This window comes from Nerophis ophidion, linkage group LG22 (assembly GCF_033978795.1).
Source record: "Nerophis ophidion isolate RoL-2023_Sa linkage group LG22, RoL_Noph_v1.0, whole genome shotgun sequence".
Classification (NCBI taxonomy): domain Eukaryota; kingdom Metazoa; phylum Chordata; class Actinopteri; order Syngnathiformes; family Syngnathidae; genus Nerophis; species Nerophis ophidion.
Genome location: NC_084632.1, coordinates 28,405,461 through 28,425,736, shown reverse-complemented (window position 1 = coordinate 28,425,736; position 20,276 = coordinate 28,405,461). Strand labels below are relative to the sequence as shown.

Below are 20,276 nucleotides of genomic sequence, written 5' to 3'. Positions count from 1 at the left end.
CCGGGAGACATAGTCTTCCCAACGTGTCCTGGGTCTTCCCCATGGCCTCCTACCGGTCGGACATGCCCTAAACACCTCCCTAGGGAGGCGTTCGGGTGGCATCCTGACCAGATGCCCGAACCACCTCATCTGGCTCCTCTCTATAAGGAGGAGCAGCGGCTTTACTTTGAGTTCCTCCCGGATGACAGAGCTTCTCACCCTATCTCTAAGGGAGAGCCCCGCCACCCGGCGGAGGAAACTCATTTTGGCCGCTTGTACCCGTGATCTTGTTCTTTCGGTCATGACCCAAAGCTCATGACCATAGGTGAGGATGGGAACATAGATCGACTGGTAAATTGAGAGCTTTGCCTTCCGGCTCAGCTCCTTCACCACAATGGCTCGATACAACATCTGCATTACTGAAGAAGCCGCACCGATCCGCCTGTCGATCTCACAATTCACTCTTCCCTCACTCGTGAACAAGACTCCGAGGTCCTTTAACTCCTCCACTTGGGGCAGGGTCTCCTCCCCAAACCTGGAGAAGGCACTTCACCCTTTTCCGGGCGAGAACCATGGACTCGGACTTGGAGGTGCTGATTGTCATCCCAGTCGCTTCACACTCGGCTGTGAACCGATGCAGTGAGAGCTGAAGATCCCGGCCAGATGAAGCCATCAGGACCACATCATGTCAAAATATATTTATACTTTTTAAATCAAACTTATATTTAACGTAATGCATTTTTTGTACTGGAAATATATTGTTTAACTATCTATGTTTTTTAGTGCATAACAACAAATTTAACATGTGTGAATGTGAGTGTGAATGTTGTCTGTCTATCTGTGCTGGCCCTGCAATGAGGTGGCGACTCGTCCAGAGTGTATACCGCCTTCCGCCCGATTGTAGCTGAGATAGGCTCCAGCGCCCGCCGCGACCCCGAAGGGAATACGCGGTAGAAAATGGCTGAATGGAAGTTAAAGTAGAACATGTTCCGGGCGGAACCCTGATCAAGAATCAATCACCGTATGTAAAATTATCAGCCCAGCACTAAAACTACATTAATGTTTTTTTTTGTTTTTTTATCAATGAGGGAGAAGAAAGGGGCTGGGAATACATTAAAGTGATTCAGACTGTCAAAGTTAACGCAACAATAATGTGTTCACTATAAAACCCTTTAATTTTTTGTTTTAATCAACATGTATGCGTCTTTTCTGAACTTCGGGCAGACAAATGTTGCTGCGTTCACTGGTTACTGATGAGCCACAAGCGGGAAAATAGCGAGCAGAAATGCCAAAGAAAAGGGTACATTATAGAACTATTAACTCGAAAGCCATTGCTACTATTAACTTATACAACATGTAATGTACGGAATATCACAAGAGTTTATTCAGGTACAAAAATCACAAATTACCTTACCAAACATCTTTGAAAATCAAACCATGATCATAACAATCCACATAATAATGTGTGAAACTGGTATCTAAACATGGAATTGTACCTCGGCCTCTGAATGCAAGTGCTCATACAGCAGGAATTTAAATGATGTATTCCTACAAAAAACTAAATCTAGCAAAACACCACACACTGCATATCCATCCATTTTTTCTTCCGCTTATCCGTGGTCGGGTCGTGGGGGCAGCAGCCTAAGCAGAGAAGCCCAGACTTCCCTCTCCTCAGCCACTTCCTAGGGCGTTCCCAGGCCAGCCGGGAGACATCTTCCCAACGTGTCCTGGGTCGGACGTGCCCTAAACACCTCCCTAGGGAGGCGTTCGGGTGACTTTCTGATCAGATGCCCAAATCACCTCATCTGGCCCCTCTCGATGTGGAGGAGCAGCGGCTTTACTTTGAACTCCACCCGGATTGCAGAGCTTCTCACCCTATTTCTAAGGGAGAAACCCCCCACCCGGCGGAGGAAACTCATTTCGGCCGCTTGTACCCGTGATCTTGTCCTTTCAGTCATAACCCAAAGCTCATGACCATAGGTGAGGATGGGAACTTAGATCGACCGGTAAATTGAGAGCTTTGTCTTCCGGCTCAACTCCTTCTTCATCACAACGGATTGATACAGCGTTCGCTTTGCTGAAGACGCAGCATCAATCTGTTGATCTCACGATCCACTCTTCCCTCACTCGTGAACAAAACTCCTAAGTACTTGAAGATCTCTTCCCCAACCCGGAGATGGCACTCCACCCTTTTCCATGCGAGAACCATGGACTCGGACTTGGAGGTGCATATATTCTTTTAAATTGTCATTATAGCGTGGCTTTGACCCTTTTGTGGTGCTCTGTTTAAAAAGGCATGAGGTTTAAAATACATTTAATCATAGCAAACTAATTGTCCAGTTATGGTATTAAAAACTTCAACATTTCCTGTCTTGGGTACACTTATTAATGATGAAAAATTCCATTATCTGTGAATAATCGCAAGTAATTTTGAGTTAACTATGAACAAAATGTTATTAAATCTTTTAATCGTTTGACAGCCCTAACAGTAACAGCGCATTGTCATTCATTTATTGACATTTTACATGCAATTCTTCATGCCCAACAGTGCAATTGGCAGCTCTGATTCAAACCTCGATATAAGAGCACATTAGAAACCACTTGTGTTGTGTTTAGGAATGTCTAAATATACACGTTTATCCAAATTAATACAATCCTGCAGAAACATACAAGTCAATAAAGAAGGGCACTAAACAGCACATTGGATTATGTCAATAGGAAATTTGAAGGCCTACTGAAATGAGATGTTTTTATTTGAACTGGGATATCAGCTCCATTCTATGTGTCATACTTGATCATTTCGCGATATTGGTATATTTTTGCTGAAAGGATTTAGTAGAGAACATCCACGATAAAGTTTGCAACTTTCGGTGCTAAGAGAAAAGCCCTGCCTCTACTGGAAGTCGCAGACGATGACGTAACATGTTGATGGCTCCTCACATAATCACATTGATTTTAATTGTAGCCTCCAACAAAAAGTGCTATTCGGACCGAGAAAACAACAATTTCCCTATTAATTTGAGCGGGGATGAAAGATTCGTGTTTGAGGATATTGATAGCGACGGACTAGTAAAGAAAAAAAAAAGTAAAAAAAAAAAAAAACGCGATTGCATTGGGACGGATTCTGATGTTTTTAGACACATTTAGTAGGATAATTCTGAGAAATCCCTTATGTCTCTATTGTGTTGCTAGTGTTTTAGTGAGTTTAACAGTACCTGATAGTCATAAGTGTGTGTCTACGGGTGTGTTGCCGCGCGTTGTCTCAGGGGAGTCGACGGCAGCTATGGACGGCACAAGCTCAGCTGATCTCCGGTAAAAAGCGACTTTTTACCACAATTTTCTCACCGAAACCTGCTGGTTGACATTTGGTCGTGATTCATGTTCGCTTGACCGCGCTGTGATCCATAGAAAAGTTTCACCTCTAGGAATTTTAAACAAGGAATCACCGTGTGTTTGTGTGGCTAAAGGCTAAAGCTTCCCAACTCAATCTTTCTACTTTGAATTCTCCAATATTAATTGAAGGAATTGCAAAAGATTCAGCAACACAGATCTCCAAAATACTGTGTAATTATGCCGTTAAAGCAGATGACTTTTAGCTGTGTGTGTGCGTAGCACTCATATTTCCTTAAAACCTGTGAAGTCTTGCATACACGTCATCATTACACGACGATTTCAAGACGAAACTCCCGGGAATTTTAAAATTGCAATTTAGTAAACTAAAAAGGCCGTATTGGTATGTGTTGGAATGTTAATATTTCATCATTGATATATAAGACTGCGTAGTTGGTAGTAGTGGGTTTCAGTAGGTCTTTAAGTGCAAAAAACCCCATGACGGAACAGTTGATTGACAAAGTATGATTCACACTCAGGTGTTACACAATAGATTAATAACACTGTTACGGGGAAATATTGCTTCTTTCTTAAGTGTCTTTGCTCATGCAAAATTAAACACGATTGACGTAGAATAAAAATCAATCATATTTAATTATGCTTCATCGAAACTATCCAAAGCGTCCTTGCGATTAATCTGATTAAAAACGTTAATTGTTGGGTTTAAATTTTTGTGCAGTTAAACTGTTTAGGCAACTCAGTTCCACGGGAGCTTTGCAATAGTACAGTGCACTGACTTGGGGACCTCCCAGACCTCAAGCACCCCGAGTTTGTGTCAGTGAGGGACAGGGGGGACACTGGACAAACTGCTGGCCATCATGGACTATCCTGCCCACCCACTTCACCAGACAATCGAGGCAGAGCGGAGTTCATACTCCAACAGGCTCCTTCAGCTTCGTTCCCACAGAGTTTGATTCAAGAACTCCTTCATTCCGCACTCCATCCAGCTGTATAATCACTCGCCATACAGCAATAGATGATGTCTATTACCTGACACCTTCTATGTTTGCTACTTCTCTTTGTTTATAATGTATATTTTCTGCTGGATTTACTCTCTATTTTATGTTGCAGCTGTTACATATACTGTAATACTGTACATGTTAATTGTTACATCTTGTATATATGATATGAACATATAATATAATACAAACCCCGTTTCCATATGAGTTGGGAAATTGTGTTAGATGTAAATATAAACGGAATACAATGATTTGCAAATCATTTTCAACCCATATTCAGTTGAATATGCTACAAAGACAACATGTTTGATGTTCAAACTGATAAACATTTTTTTTTTTTTCAAACAATCATTAACTTTAGAATTTGATGCCAGCAACACGTGACAAAGAAGTTGGGAAAGGTGGCAATAAATACTGATAAAGTTGAGGACTGCTCATCCTGCAACATCCCACAGGTGGGCAGGCTAATTGGGAATAGGTAGGTGCCATGATTGGGTATAAAAACAGCTTCCCAAAAAATGCTCAGTCATTCACAAGAAAGGATGGGGCGAGGTACACCCCTTTGTCCACAACTGCGTGAGCAAATAGTCAAACAGTTTAAGAACAACGTTTCTCAAAGTGCAATTGCAAGAAATTTAGGGATTTCAACATTTACGTTCCATAATATCCTCAAAAGGTTCGGAGAATCTGGAAAAATTACTCCATGTAAGCGGCATGGCCGGAAACCAACAATGAATGACCGTGACCTTCGATCCCTCAGACGGCACTGTATCAAAAACCGACATCAATCTCTAAAGGATATCACCACATGGGCTCAGGAACACTTCAGAAAACCACTGTCACTAAATACAGTTTGTCGCTACATCTGTAAGCTCTACTATGCAAAGCGAAAGCCATTCATCAACAACATCCAGAAACGCTGCCGGCTTCTCTGGGCCCGAGATAATCTAAGATGGACTGATGCAAAGTGCATTCAATTGAATATGGGTTTAAAATAATTTGCAAATCATTGTATTCCGTTTATATTTACATCTAACACAATTTCCCAACTCATATGGAAACGGGGTTTGTAATATATCAGTATATATCCTATACTGCACATATATTATGTAAATATTACGTATATATGTTATATTTTATATTGCTTTTAGTCTATTTTATACCTGCATTGTCCTTTCCATCATTTGTAACTGAGCTAATGTGTGCAACAATTTCCCGTGTGGATCATTAAAGTTTGTCTAGGTCTAAGTCTAAGTTAGATCAGAATCTGTAAACCCCAGAACACACAAGTACAATTTCAGAGGACAGAAGCGACTCAAATTATTACCCATTAATGCTGTGTTTTTTTGTAGTGAATGCTGACCTCTGCTGGTTTGTACTGTCCCCTTTTTTCTTCTTCTCCTAAATGTAATAATATTTCTGTTGACACCAATATGCCAAATGCATTTTTAGTTTAATTCATGAAACCATCCATCCATTTTCTACCGTTTGTCCCTTTTGAGTCGCTGGAGGCCTATCTCAGCTGCATTCGGGCGGAAGGCGGCGTACACCATGGACAATTCGCCACCTCATCATAGGGCCAACACAGATAGAAAGACAACATTCACACTCACATTCACACACTAGGGCCAATTTAGTGTTGCCAATCAACCTATCCCCAGGTGCATGTCTTTGGAGGTGGGAAGAAGCTGGAGTACCCGGAGGGAACCCACGCATTCACGGGGAGGACATGCAAACTCCACACAGAAAGATCCCGAGCCCGGGATTGAACTCAGGACTACTCAGGACCTTCGTATTGTGAAGCAGACGCACTAACCCCCCTTTCACCGTGCTGCCCTAATTCATGTACCATGAAAGCTAATATAATTTGAATAATTGGCAACTGTGGAGAGATACAAACCAAAACAAATGTTTGTAGAAATACAAATCCACGTCCTCTGTTGCTTCCTTTAAAGGGGAACAACATTTTCTTTATTTTATTTTGCCTATCATTCACATTTGTTATAAAACACATGGCGACGGATGGATTTTTTTTTTTTTGCATTCTAAATATCAAATAAACATATATAAAAGAGCCGATGGGAGCACCACTATTTGGCCCATAAAATCCAATAACTAACCATTCAAAAAGCGGCAACAATACTCCATTTACATTTCGTGACTTGAATATCAACCAAGTGTTAGTGATATTGTTATAAACGCTAACACAGATAAACTATTTGAAGCGGCACCGTGATCACTTCCTGCGTGCCATTGTTTACATCATCAAAAGGTCTACTGCTTCCTCGCTTCCCTGCTCCCTGTAAGTTTATAGCAGATCATAAATCGTGTGTCTCACCTGGACAGAAGGTGGCTGGTGATATAATCCGACAAGTTGGGACACCATGACTGCCATTTATGACCTGGAACTGGCGAGAACCACACAAAAAGCTTGCGTTCCCCACCCCTTTTCTTTGCAAGTATTTTGAGTCATTCTTCATCTAAATGGGAATATTTGAACTTCCCAGCAGTCGCCATTCTGATTACAGCAGACCTTGTACAGTAAGTGATGCTTTATTATGTTTGTTAGCTCTCATAACGTATGCAGTGAGTAATAATCAGTGAAGGGGAAATAAACAAATGTGGTGACGCCTTTTTGAAATTATTGAGCCACGTACACCTAAAATGATTAAAATACGTAAATAATAAATGTTATTATAAATGTGCTTGTTACTACATTGCATACTGGATATACCTACATCATGTATATAAAACCCTAATGAAGGCGTTTGGATGTTTTTTTAAGGGCTTTTTAGGCGGAATAGAGCAACTTCCATGGGCTCCATTGTAACCGGACATTTGATTTAATTTAATTAATATTTAAAATGCATTAAAAAAATCCATCCATCATCATGTCTTTCATAATGATTGTGAACGATAGGCAAAAAAAAACAAAACAAGTGCAGATCCCCTTTAAGGATTTTTATGTAACACCCGCAGTGGAACAGTGGCCGTGCGCAACCCGAGGGTCCCTGGTTCAATCCGCACCTAGTACCAACTTCGCCACGTTCGTTGTGTCCTTGAGCAAGACACTTCACCCGTGGTCCTGATGGGTGCTGGTTAGCGCCTTGCATGGCAGCTCCATCAATCATTGTGTGAATTAGTGTGTGTGAATGGGTAAATGTGGAAGTAGTGTCAAAGCGCTTTGAGTACCTTGAAGGTAGAAAAGCGCTATACAAGTACAACCCATTTATCATTTATCATTTAAGATGGAGCCGGGGCGAGGTACAGAAGGGGACGCTGCATATATGTGGGTCTCCAAAAGTGTCCATTTGGACCAAAACGTACGAGAGAGGAGTAGGTTGCACGGTAGCTTAGTTGTTAGCCTGCAGACGTTATATTAATTAAGAATTATTTTCTGGTACGCCCCCGTTAGAAAGAAGAAAACATTGTGTCCCCCCGCATCCATACACCGAGACTATTAATAGAATAAATTGTTTATAAAAGTGTTATAAGTTTGTTTGTATTGTATTGTTATTTATTTGTTAACGATTTTTGGGTGCATTTTAGAGTGATTTAGAGGCGGAATGGATTGCTCTCATGAGATGCATTGCTTGTTCCCTCCTACAAATTAGATCAAAATAAAACAAATTGTGAATGACAGGCAAAATTCAAAAGAGGCGCAGTTCCCCTTTAACATTATTTTTTAGTCTGTACTAGAAAATATTTAAACTGTATCAATTTGCCTAAAATTTTAAAAATATTAAATCCCTATTTAAGGTATACAGTTAACATTTTTTGACCGAGTTGAACCATTTGATACTGAAAAACACAACAATTAAATAAACTCAATAAATAACAATACATTGAAATTGATCAGCAATATAAACTCAAGAACACAATATATTAAACACTTTGACCTACAAAACAAAAAATAATTAAACAATTTGTGATTTTTTTTTGTCCTAAAATGAAGTCAGAATTAATTGTTACAATGAGCACGTTTTGTAGTGCGCAGCTTTTTGAAAGCGTGGTTTAAAGCATGATACTGCAAATTGATCAAATTTGAATGGTTGTTTGTGCCCTGCGATTGGCTGGAGAACATTCTAACCATGGAAGCCACGGAAACTTCCGAGAGGCCACTTAATAATATGAATCAGTCGCTACAGGATTTCACGATGTTGCAATCGCGCAAATTCATGATTTAACAGATCCCTTGAAATCATGCGCTGCCTCGCAATTAGGCCTGCAAATTTTGGCCAAAAGAAAATGAAATTTTCGCCATTCAAATTCATCACAGCAGCGTTTAAAAGCAACGCAACTGTCATCCCCGATTTCGCGGCAACTTTTTGAAATGCTGCAGCGAAAATAGGCGTTTGAGATATCAACAATCACAAAAAAGTTCTGCAAAATCATGGAGGGACTGACTATTACACATATGCCCTTTCAGTTGATTATTATTGTTGTTTAGCTACAAACTGATTTAAAACATGCTATGAAATCAGAAGTAAAATATGGTGAGCAGATATTTAAATTCAGCTGATGTAAACCTTAATCTGAAAATGGTTTCAATGACAAAATAAAAGCTTGGACTAGATAGTTATATCAAAAAGCATTGAGTGAAGAACTGTATTTGCTGGTATTAAATGTTTTCCTGTCAAAATTGAGATACAATAATCAAAAATTATTAAATGCCTTACTGACACATTATTTTTTAGGCTTTCGCGGGCCATATAAAATTATAGTTGCAGGCTTGATGTAAGATTGACACCTGTGGTCTACAGCAGGGGTCCCCCAACTACGGCCCAGCATCCAAAATCCGGCCCGTGGGAAGTCCCAAGTGAAAACATAAAAATAAAATTAAAATAATAATAATAATAAACTATATATATATATTAGTTTTATTATTTTTTTTTTAAATTATTACTTTTTAAAATCTGTTCTTTCTAATCCATTTTCTACCCCTTGTTACTCTCTGTGTCTCCTAGCCGCTCAGGCAAATCATATATATAAAGGCATTTTCTCATCAATAACATGCCATCAGCGCGCTTGGAACACACACACATATATGTATGTATATATATATATATATATATATATATATATATATATATATATATATATATATATGTATGTATATATATATATATATATATACACACACACACATATATATACATATATACATATACGTATATATATACATGTAAACACATATACACACACACAAGCATATATATACATGTATACATATATACACATATATATATATACATATATATACACACATATATATATTGGTTCTATTTTGGTTTCATCTGACCACATGACATTCTCCCAATCCTCTGCTGTATCATCCATGTATCCATTTTGGTATAAACTCAACACGTCTTGTTTGGAGGAAGAAGAATACTGAGTTGCATCCCAAGAACACCATACCTACTGTGAAGCATGGGGGTGGAAACATCATGCTTTGGGGCTGTTTTTCTGCTAAGGGGACAGGACGATTGATCCGTGTTAAGGAAAGAATGAATGGGGCCATGTATCGTGAGATTTTGAGCCAAAACCTCCTTCCATCAGTGAGAGCTTTGAATGGTTGACCAAATACTTATTGTCCACCATAATTTACAAATAAATTCTTTAAAATTCATACAATGTGAATTCCTAGATTTTTTTTTCACATTCCGTCTCTCACAGTTGAAGTGTACCTATGATGAAAATTATAGACCTCTGTCATCATTTTAAGTGGGAGAACTTGCACAATCGGTGGCTGACTAAATACTTTTTTGCCCCACTGTATATATATATATATATATATATATATGTATATATATATATATATATATATATATATGTATATATATATGTATATATATACATATATATATATATATATATATATATATATATATATATATACATACATACACATATATACATGTATATGTGTATGTACTACTTATTCTCTGGCAGATCAGGTGCGTATATGACATATGTAAAAAAAACAACACAATGCCATTCACCGTTAAGATTTGTAACGACAAGCTACAGTATGTTCACAAGCAGTCCCATGTGTTCATTAGTCTGGTAATCTATTTTACTAATACAGTGTATATATCTTAAATATATGTACCCGGAAGCCCTGTTTCCCAGCTTGTCCAGGTGGTCCTGGAGGTCCTGGGTCTCCTTCTAAACCTTTGTCCCCTGGCTCTCCGACTGGGCCACGCTCACCGGGCTCACCCTAACGGGACAGACAAGAGATTGAATATGAGTAATTAGTCATTTGACATGACAAAACACAGAAGTCAGTAGTTGATCTGCTGAATACATTACACAACATTCTGTTCATTGGACTTCTAATCCTTTATTAATCCATAGTGATGTTCCGAATGTATTGTAAAAATATTCAGTATAAAGTTTGTACTGTATTAGCCTTCTAATCTGAGACTGACTTTACTTAGGTACCAAGTAAAATTTCCTTGGACATGACCATTTGTTCTTTACCTTTGGACCATCTTTCCCTTGAGGACCGTCTTCACCAGGTGGACCAGGAGGACCCTTAAAACACACAACAATTCACAAAATGTGATATGACATCACAATAACGGAAATCTGTACAAACATTATGCAAAGCAGAGTCTATAAACATGGAAATATGCAGTCTTGGAATTTTTCTCCCGTAACATACCTTTAGTTGAGAACTCCTGGATAAATTGGGGCCCAAAGCAGAATTTTGTTTGTAACTTGGATCCCCTCCTCAGCCTCCATTTAATTGGACTCAAACTTTAATTTAATTTGATTAGGCTGGAACAATTAAATCAATCCAATTCAAATGTTTTAATGAGTGTAAATAATAAAATTTATAAAATCTGCACCACATGCAGTGCCTGTAACTTTAAGAATATTTGTTGATAATTTCCGCATGGCTGCTGCAATAATGCGCACATTAGAGCATTATCTGTGTGGCGGCAAACAGCTGAGAGTTTTTATTTGTATTTTTACTAATGCACACATGTTAAAGAAACAATTTCAATCTTGATGATGTGCATTTATTAGGAAAAAGAATGAAGGTTAAGGCAAGCAGAAATATTGTTGTTTATTTCAACTATTGTCTCTAGAATATGCATTGAGGCTATAAAGTTGTTGATGTTTTATTCAATCAATCGATTATTCGAACAAACTAAATAATAGATTACTAGACCACTAAAATAATCGATAGCTGCAGCCCTAACTTTGATGCATTGTTCAAATTTTATTTAGTGTGCGCAAAAAAAAACAACCTGATTTAATATCCATCCATCTTCTTCTGCTTATCCGAGGTCGGCTCGCGGGGGCAGCAACCTAAGCAGAGAAGCCCAGACTTTCCTCTTCCCATTCACTTCGTCCAGCTCTACCCGGGGGGATCCCGAGGCGTTCCCAGGCCAGCCGGGAGACATAGTCTTCCCAATGTGTCCTGGGTCTTCCCCATGGCCTCCTATATGTCAGCTGCGCCCTAAACACCTCCTTAAGGAGGCGTTTGGGTGGCATCCTGACCAGATGCCTGAACCACCTCAACTAACTCCTCTCCATGTGGAGGAGCAGCGGCTTTACTTTGAGCTCCTCCCGGATGGCAGAGCTTCTCACCCTATCTCTAAGGGAGAGCCCCGCCACCCGGCGGAGGAAACTCATTTCGGCCGCTTGTACCCGTGATTTTGTCCTTTCGGTCATAACCCAAATCTAATTTAATATTAAAAAATACAAAACATAAATTACATCCCACCAGGATTGATCCCAGTATGTCTGCTTTACAAAACCAAAGCATTGCAGCTGCAGGCCTTGTGACAATGTCATGGGAAATTTGCCAATACTTTGTCCAGGGTGTACCCCGATTACCACCCGAATGCAGCTGGGATAGGCGCCCGCACCCCCTGTGACCCCGAAAGGGACAAGCGGTAGAAAATGAATGGATGGATGGATTCTTATTAGTCACACAGCAGAAAAGGGATAGTATACAAAAAATAGGTTGCCTCGTAAATTAAAGAACTCAAACAAGCTTAAAGGCCTACTGAAATGAGATTTTCTTTTTTAAACGGAGATAGCAGGTCCATTCTATGTGTCATAATTGATCATTTTGCGATATTGCCATATTTTTGCTGATAGGATTTAGAGAACATCGACGATAAATTTTGCAGCTTTTGGTCGCTAATAAAAAAGCCTTGCATTTACTGGAAGTAGCAGACGATGTGCGCGTGACGTCACGGGTTGTAGGGCTCTTCACATCCTCACATTGTTTACAATTATAGCCACCAGCAGCAAGAGCTATCCGGACCGAGAAAGCGACGATTTCCACATTAATTTGAGTGAGGATGAAAGATTTGTGGATGAGGAAAGCTAGACTAAAAAAACTAAAAAAAAAAAAGAAAAAAGCGACGGTTTCGGGCGGCGGCAGTGGGAGCGTTTCAGATGTAATTAGACACATTTACAAGGATAATTCCGGAAAATCCCTTTTCTGCTTATTGTGTTAATAGTATTTTAGTGAGTTTATAAAGTCATACCTCAAAGTCGGATGGCTGCGGTGAACGCCAGTGTCTCTGAGAGAAGCCGAGGAGCCAAGATCACAGCTGCCTTTTTGACAACTACAGGAGGAGGTCCCATAATCCACTGAAGTCTCCGGTAAGAGCATACTTAATATCACAATTTTCCCATCCAAAAACTTGCTGGTTGACCTAGAGAAACATGTTCGCTTGACCGCTCTGTGTTAAAGCTTCACAACAAACAAAGAATACCGGCTGGGTCTCGGTGCTAAAGACAGCTGCAATCCACCGTTTTCGACCAACAGCATTCTTATTTATACTCTCCATTATTAATTGAACAAATTTCAAAAGACTCAGCAACACAGATGTCCAAATTACTGTGTAATTATGCGCTACAACCCGAAACGTCACAAACACACGTCATCATTTTGCGACGTTTTCAACAAGAAACTCCGCTAAAAAATTTAAAATTGTAATTTAGTAAACTAAACCGGCCGTATTGGCATGTGTTGCAATGTTAATATTTCATCATTGATATATAAACTATCAGACTGCGTGGTCAGTAGTAGTGGGTTTCAGTAGGCCTTTAAAGAACTAAACTAAAGTCTTTTCTTCCCCTTTTAATATTTCATTTTCTAATGAAATATAATATTTCAGTTTCTAATGAATATATTGTAGTATTGTTTATGTATAGCATTTTATAAGCATATCCTTTGTTTTTGAGTGTTTTTTCTACATATTGTTGAGTTTTTGCCCTGCGATGAGGTGGCGACTTGTCCAGGGTGTACACAGCCTTCCGCCCCATTGTAGCTGAGATAGGCTGCAGTGCCCCCCGCCACCCCGAAGTGAATAGGCGGTAGAAAAATGGATGGATGGATGTTGAGTTTTTATTTAAGTAGATGTTATTGTCTTATGTGATGGATCCCAAGAAAGCTGTGTATCAACTAATGGAATCCATGGAACCATCCATCCATCCATCCATCCATCCATCCATCTTCTTCCGCTTATCTGAAGTCAAGTTGCGAGGGAAGCAGCCTAAGCAGAAAAGCCCAGATTTCCCTCTTTCTAGCTACTTCGCCCAGCTCTTACCGGGGGATCCTGAGACATAGTCTCCCCACTGTGGTCTCCTACTGGTCGAACACGCCCAGGGAGGTGTTTTTCAGACCACATGCCCAAACCACCTCATCTTGCTCCTCTGGATATGGAGAAGCAGCAGCTTTACTCTGCGCTCCTCTCGTATAACAGAGATTGTCACCCCATCTCTAAGGGAGAGAGAGCCCTGCCACCCGATGGACAAAACCATCCATCCATCCATCTTCTACCGCTTGTCCCTTTCGGGATCGTGGGAGGTGCTGGAACCTATCTCAGCTGCACTCGGGCGGAAGGTGGTGTACACCTTGGGCATATTGCATTTAATGAAATGAATATGAGCCTTTTTACAAGAAATGGGGCTGTGTATAGGGATGGGTTGAGAAAAAGGAAATAAAGGCAACAGTATGACCTTAAGCCCTCTAAAGTAAAATGGGAAGAACTGGTAGTAACTAATGAAAATGTTCTGTTCACCCCTGGGATCACATTTTACACAATGATGCTTTTGCATTTTGCAATGACAACTAAGTCCTACTTCTTATTACTCTGCAGTACAAATTTTGATCAGAAAAAAATACATGCTGCACTGAGATAGCAGCAAAAATAGCATTTGCAAAAAATGTCCATGTATCTACACCAGGGGTTGGCAACCCGCGGCTCTTTAGCGCCGCCCTAGTGGCTCTCTGGAGCTTTCTTAAAAATATATGAAAAATGGAAATGATGAGGGGAAAAAACATATTTTTTGTTTTAATATGGTTTCTGCAGGAGGACAAACATGACACAAACCTCCCTAATTGCTATAAAGCACACTGTTTATTTTAAACATGCTTCATTGGTTCGATTATTTGGCGAGCGCCGTTTTGTCCTACTAATTTTGTCGGTCCTTGAACTCACCGTAGTTTGTTTACATGTATAACTTTCTCCGACTTTCCAAGACGTGTTTTATGCCACTTCTTTTTCTGTCTTATTTTGTCCACCAAACTTATAACGTTGTGCATGAATCCACAAAGGTGAGTTTTGTTGATGTTATTGACTTGTGTGGAGTGCTAATCAGACATATTTGGTCAGTGCATGACTGCACGCTAATCGATTCTAAGATGCTATTTAGGCTAGCTATATTTACATATTGCATTACCATGCCTCATGTGTCGCTATATTTGAGCTCATTTAGTTTCCTTTAAGTCCTCATAATTCAATTTTTATCTCATGACTATCTGTATGTAATATGGCTTCTAATTTTTTGCGGCTCCAGACGAATTTGTTTTTGTATTTTTGGTCCAATATGGCTCTTTCAACATTTTGGGTTGCCGACCCCTGATCTACACATATATATGCTACCAATGAAACTCCTCAGGAGAAGTCTACAATGTTGACGGAAACCTGTTACTGTCAATCAAAAAAAAGGTTCTGCTGCCAGAGTAATCATTCATGTTGAAGCAATCATTCAGGAAATAAGAGTTGCAATGATGACACAATTATTGCTAGAAGATTTTAACTTCACGCAAGCAGCAACACATTTTTATTCAATGGCAGGTTGAAAGAGTGAAAATAAACATGACAGACTCTCATGTCGTCTTGATTTTTTTGGCAGGTCACAAGTTTGCCATGCAGATATTGCTCGCACCTGACTGGCGTGTTAAATTGGATGCACTATAAACATGTCTCGTTAAAATTAAAGTGTATATAATTTAGCAGTCTTACATAGTTTTATGAGCATCGAAATTGTAAACATGTCACAAATAAAATCCAATAAAAAGATCTGGCAAGGGAACATTTGTATTAGCCGGTTATGCGTGATTTAAAAGTGACAAAGTGAATGTGGATCTACAGTCATTTGTCAACTGCAATCATAAAAAAGGTCACAGTTTTATTTGGAATTTTGAGTTTATTTCTATGAAAAGGTTAAATAAAATTGTGAGAATGTACAAATTACACATTCTCACACTGTGAGATTATGCATGAGAACAGAAAATAAATATGAACCCTTTGCTTTGTTTTTGTTAATGCAATCAACAAATAAATTGTAATATATTCATAAAAACTCTACAATGATACGTCATGAACCGTGGTCAGGATCATGTTTTTGTTATGTTCTGTTAGTTTTGGAATCCCTTCCTTCCTGTTTTTGTGCAACCTTGTTTGTTACCATGGTTACTTATTATTTCTACCTGTCTCTGATTAGTGTTCGGGAGCACTAATCAGAGGCATTATTTATGCTTGCCTTTGCCAGTCAGTCATCCTGGCGTCATTGTTTGCTTTACGCCAGTGGTCCCCAACCTTTTTTTAGCTACGTCCGGTCAACGCTTGAAAATTTGTCCCATGGACCAGGGGAAGGGGGGGGGGGGGTTATTATTATTATTTTTTTCCATAAAGAAATGCAATCATGTGTGCTTATGGACTGTATGCCCGCAGACTGTATTGTTCCATATTGATATATAATGTATATATTGTGTTTTTTTTTGTTGATTTAATAATATAATTTTTTAAATATTTTTTTTAAATTTGTTGGGACCACTGCTTTACGCAACTGCTACGTTCAAAGTTTTCTAGTTCCCTGTGCGTGTCTTACGCTAAGTCCCGTCTTAGTGTTTTCCTTGTGAGCTATTCCGCTAGCTTCCCTTGTGTTAGGCACACTTCGTTTGGTTTTGTTCCTGTCTTCGTTTTAGGATTCATGAGAATAAATCATGTTCCTAGCATAGCTCGGTTGGTAGAGTGGCCGTGCCAGCAACTTGAGGGTTGCAGGTTCGATTCCCGCTTCCGCCATCCTAGTCACTGCCGTTGTGTCCTTGGGCAAGGCACTTTACCCACCTGCTCCCAGTGCCACCCACACTGGTTTAAATATAACTTAGATATTGGGTCTCACTATGTAAAGTGCTTTGAGACACTAGAGAAAAGCGCTATATAAATATAATTCACTTCACTTCACTTCCTACCTGCAAGTCCTGTCCGGAGTCTTCCGTTTGTATCCCGGGAGAACTAACCACACAGCACCATGTGACCCGGTCATAACATGATAATTAAAATATCATATTGATATGTCAATAAAAAAATAACTCTAAGAATGTTCAGACGACAGGATTAAAATAACCAATAGTTAGATATAACGACAATATAAAGACATTTAGATTTCCCCTCATAATATGAATGTCTGATTTTTAGACCAATTAGTTGCCATTTTAAACTTTAGATAACAAATGTCCAACTTAAAGGGGAACTGCACTTTTTTTGGGAGTTTTGCCTATCGTTCACAATCATTATGAAAGACATGACGACGGATGGACTTTTTTTGTATGCATTCTAACTTAAATTAACGTGAATAAAAGTCTGCTTACAGCGAAGCCAATAGGAGATCCATTCAGTTCATCAAATCCAATAAAAAAACATCCAAAAAACACCAACAATACTCTATTTACATTTCATGACTTGAGTATTAACCAAATATTTGTGATATTGTTGTTATAAGGGCTACGCCGTGACCAGGTGTGTGATGTTTACACCATCGAGTGGTCAGCTGTTTCCTCGCTTCCCTGCTCCTTGTAAGCTTATTGTAGATCATAAATCATACCTCTCACCTAGAGGTGAGATGTATTTTGACAAGTTGTTACACTTTGACAGCCAAATTAGACTTGAGTGGTGAAAACGACACGCAAAGACACTTGGCTCCACCTTCCTTTTCTTTGCGAGGATCATGAGACATTCTTCATCTAAATGAGAATATATAAACATCCTACCAGTCGCCATCATAATGACAGCAGACATTGTACTGTAAGTGATGTTTTATTATGTTCATTGTTTCTCATAAAGTCTGCAGTGAATAATAATCAGTGGTGTTGTTAAAGGGGAACTAAACTTTTTGGGAAATGTTGCCCATTGTTCACAATCATGATGAAAGACATGACGACGGATGGATTTTTTAAATTTATTGTAATCTAAATATTAAATAAACATAAATACAAGTCACTGGGAGGTCCTCTATTCCGCCTGTTAAACCCAATTGATAACCCTACAAAGAGCACTAACAATACTCAATTAACATTTCGTGACTTGAATATTAACCAAGTAGTAGTGATATTGTTATTATAAGTGCCAATGCAGACACACTATTTATAGCGACGCAGTGATCCCTATTGTGTGTCTATGTTTACATCATTGAGTGGTCTGCTGTTTCTTTGCTTCCCAGTTCCCTGTAAGTTTATTGTAGATCATAAAACATGCATCTCACCTGGACAGAATAAGTCTGAGTAGGTAATCCGACAAGTTGGGACACTTTGACAGCAATTGAGGACCCGAAAATGGTCAGAACGACACGAAAAGACACTTGCCTCCCCCGACCACTCACCCTAGTTCTTTGTGAAGATTATGAAACGTTCTTTACTTAAATGACAGCGGACTTTGTATAGTAAGTGATGTTTTATATGTTAGTTGGCTCTCATAAAGTCTGCAGTGAGTAATAATTAGTGATGACGAAAAAAATATGCCGCGCATGCTTCAAATGTTTAAAATATGTAAATAATAAATGTTGTTATAAATGTGGCCGTTACTACATTACATATATACTTACATCATGTATATAAAACCTCTATGGAGGTGTTCGGATGTTTTTTTAAGGGATTTGTTGTCGGAAATGCTTGGCTCCCATAAGCTCCATTGTAAGTAAATTTTTGATCGCATCTATTTAATATTTGGAATGCAAAAAAAACCCAAAAAACATCCATCATCTTGTCTTTCATAATGATTGTGAACAATAGGCAAACTTTTTTTAAAAAGTGCAGTCCACCTTTAAGGCAGATGTAAGCTTTTGAAGTTCAGTGTTAATTTGTGTTTTGGCGACACCTAGTGGTCAGAATAATTTATAAATTAATTAAAGGGCATGATGCATTCAATTAAATAATGCAGTTTGTTTGTTTGTGGATACTTTAAATTACGGTTCTGCCTTGGAGACTTTGTATCTGTAAGTATTGTGTAACTAATTATTTTATACTTTTACATTGACAAATGTCATGGTTCAGACAGCAATATTGTTCAATTCCGGACACTTAATACATACAATATGTCTAGCTTGTGTGATAAGCGAGAGCGAGAAGAAAAATATGTATTGACCACAAAAAAGACATTTTATGTTTTTTTGTGGATCACGAGAAAGCCTTTGGCAAAGTAGATTGGATAAAACTCCTAGAGATCCTGCAGAGATGGTGTTGATACTGATGGTGTTGATGCTGTGATTAGACGTGGAATCAGACAGTGGTGTTGTTTATCACCCTTGCTGTTTAATGTCTATGCTGAAGCGAGATGCTTTAGGTCTGGTGGATGAAAGCATTTGTGTGGGAGGACATCTCATCAAGATAGTGAGATACGGGGATGACCAGGCCCCAGTAGCTGGCTCTGAACGGTATACAGCTCATGATGACCAGGATGCATGAGACAGCAGAAGAGTATGGCAAAATAAACGGGAAGAAAACAAAGTCGATAAAGATCTTAACGCAGCCGGGTGAGGGATTTTCGATCTGCCTTGGTGGTGTACAGCTGAGCCGAGTGATACAGGTAAGCGACTTTGGCAGTAAAATTGCACAAAATGTATACTGTACCACTCAGTGGTTCTCAAATGGGGGTACTTGAAGGTATGCCAAGGGGTACGTGAGATTTTTTTTTTATATATTCTAAAAATAGCAACAATTCAAAAATCCTTTATACATATATTTATTGAATACTACGTCAACAAAATATGAATGTAAGTACAGTACATAAACTGTGAAAAAAACACAACAATGCAATATTCAGTGTTGACAGCTAGATTTTTTGTGGACATGTTCCATAAATATTGATGTTTATTTTTCAACAAGTTTTTAGTTATTTTTATATCTTTTTTTCCCAAATTGTTCAAAAAAAGACCACTATAAATGAGCAATATTTTGCACTGTTATACAATTTAATAAATCAGAAATCTGATGGCATAGTGCTGTATTTTACTTCTTTATCTCTTTTGTTCGACCAAAAATGCTTTGCTCTGAATACTGGGTAATTGAATTATAAAAAATGTTCACAGGGAGTACATCACTGAAAAAAGGTTGAGAACCACTGCTGTCAATCAATCAATCAATCAATCAATCAATCAATGTTTATTTATATAGCCCCAAATCACAAATGTCTCAAAGGACTGCACAAATCATTACGACTACGACATCCTCGGAAGAACCCACAAAAGGGCAAGGAAAACTCACAACCAGTGGGCAGAGAGAATTCATATCCAGTGGGACGCCAGTAACCGGTTAAGATGGCGACTGGTCCAGAGTGTACCCCGCCTACTGCCCGAATGCAGCTGAGATAAGCTCCAGCATCCTCCGCGACCTCGAACGGGTAGAAAATGTAT

At 39.0% G+C, this 20,276-nt stretch overlaps 1 protein-coding gene across 2 annotated transcripts in view; it reads right to left on the bottom strand.

Annotated features, from left to right (window-relative positions):
• The window catches only part of LOC133540752 (collagen alpha-1(XXIV) chain), a 286,309-nt gene that overhangs the window by 50,032 nt on the left and 216,001 nt on the right, over positions 1-20,276 (bottom strand). For both annotated transcript variants that reach the window (XR_009803719.1, XM_061883645.1), the window contains exons 36-37: positions 10,812-10,865; positions 10,441-10,548 (exon numbers count right to left, since the gene is read on the bottom strand). Coding sequence is in view for 1 of the 2 variants with exons in the window: in XM_061883645.1 (XP_061739629.1) it covers positions 10,441-10,548; positions 10,812-10,865 (162 nt within the window). In the remaining variant the exon portion in view is untranslated. The remainder of the gene's footprint in view (positions 1-10,440; positions 10,549-10,811; positions 10,866-20,276) is intronic.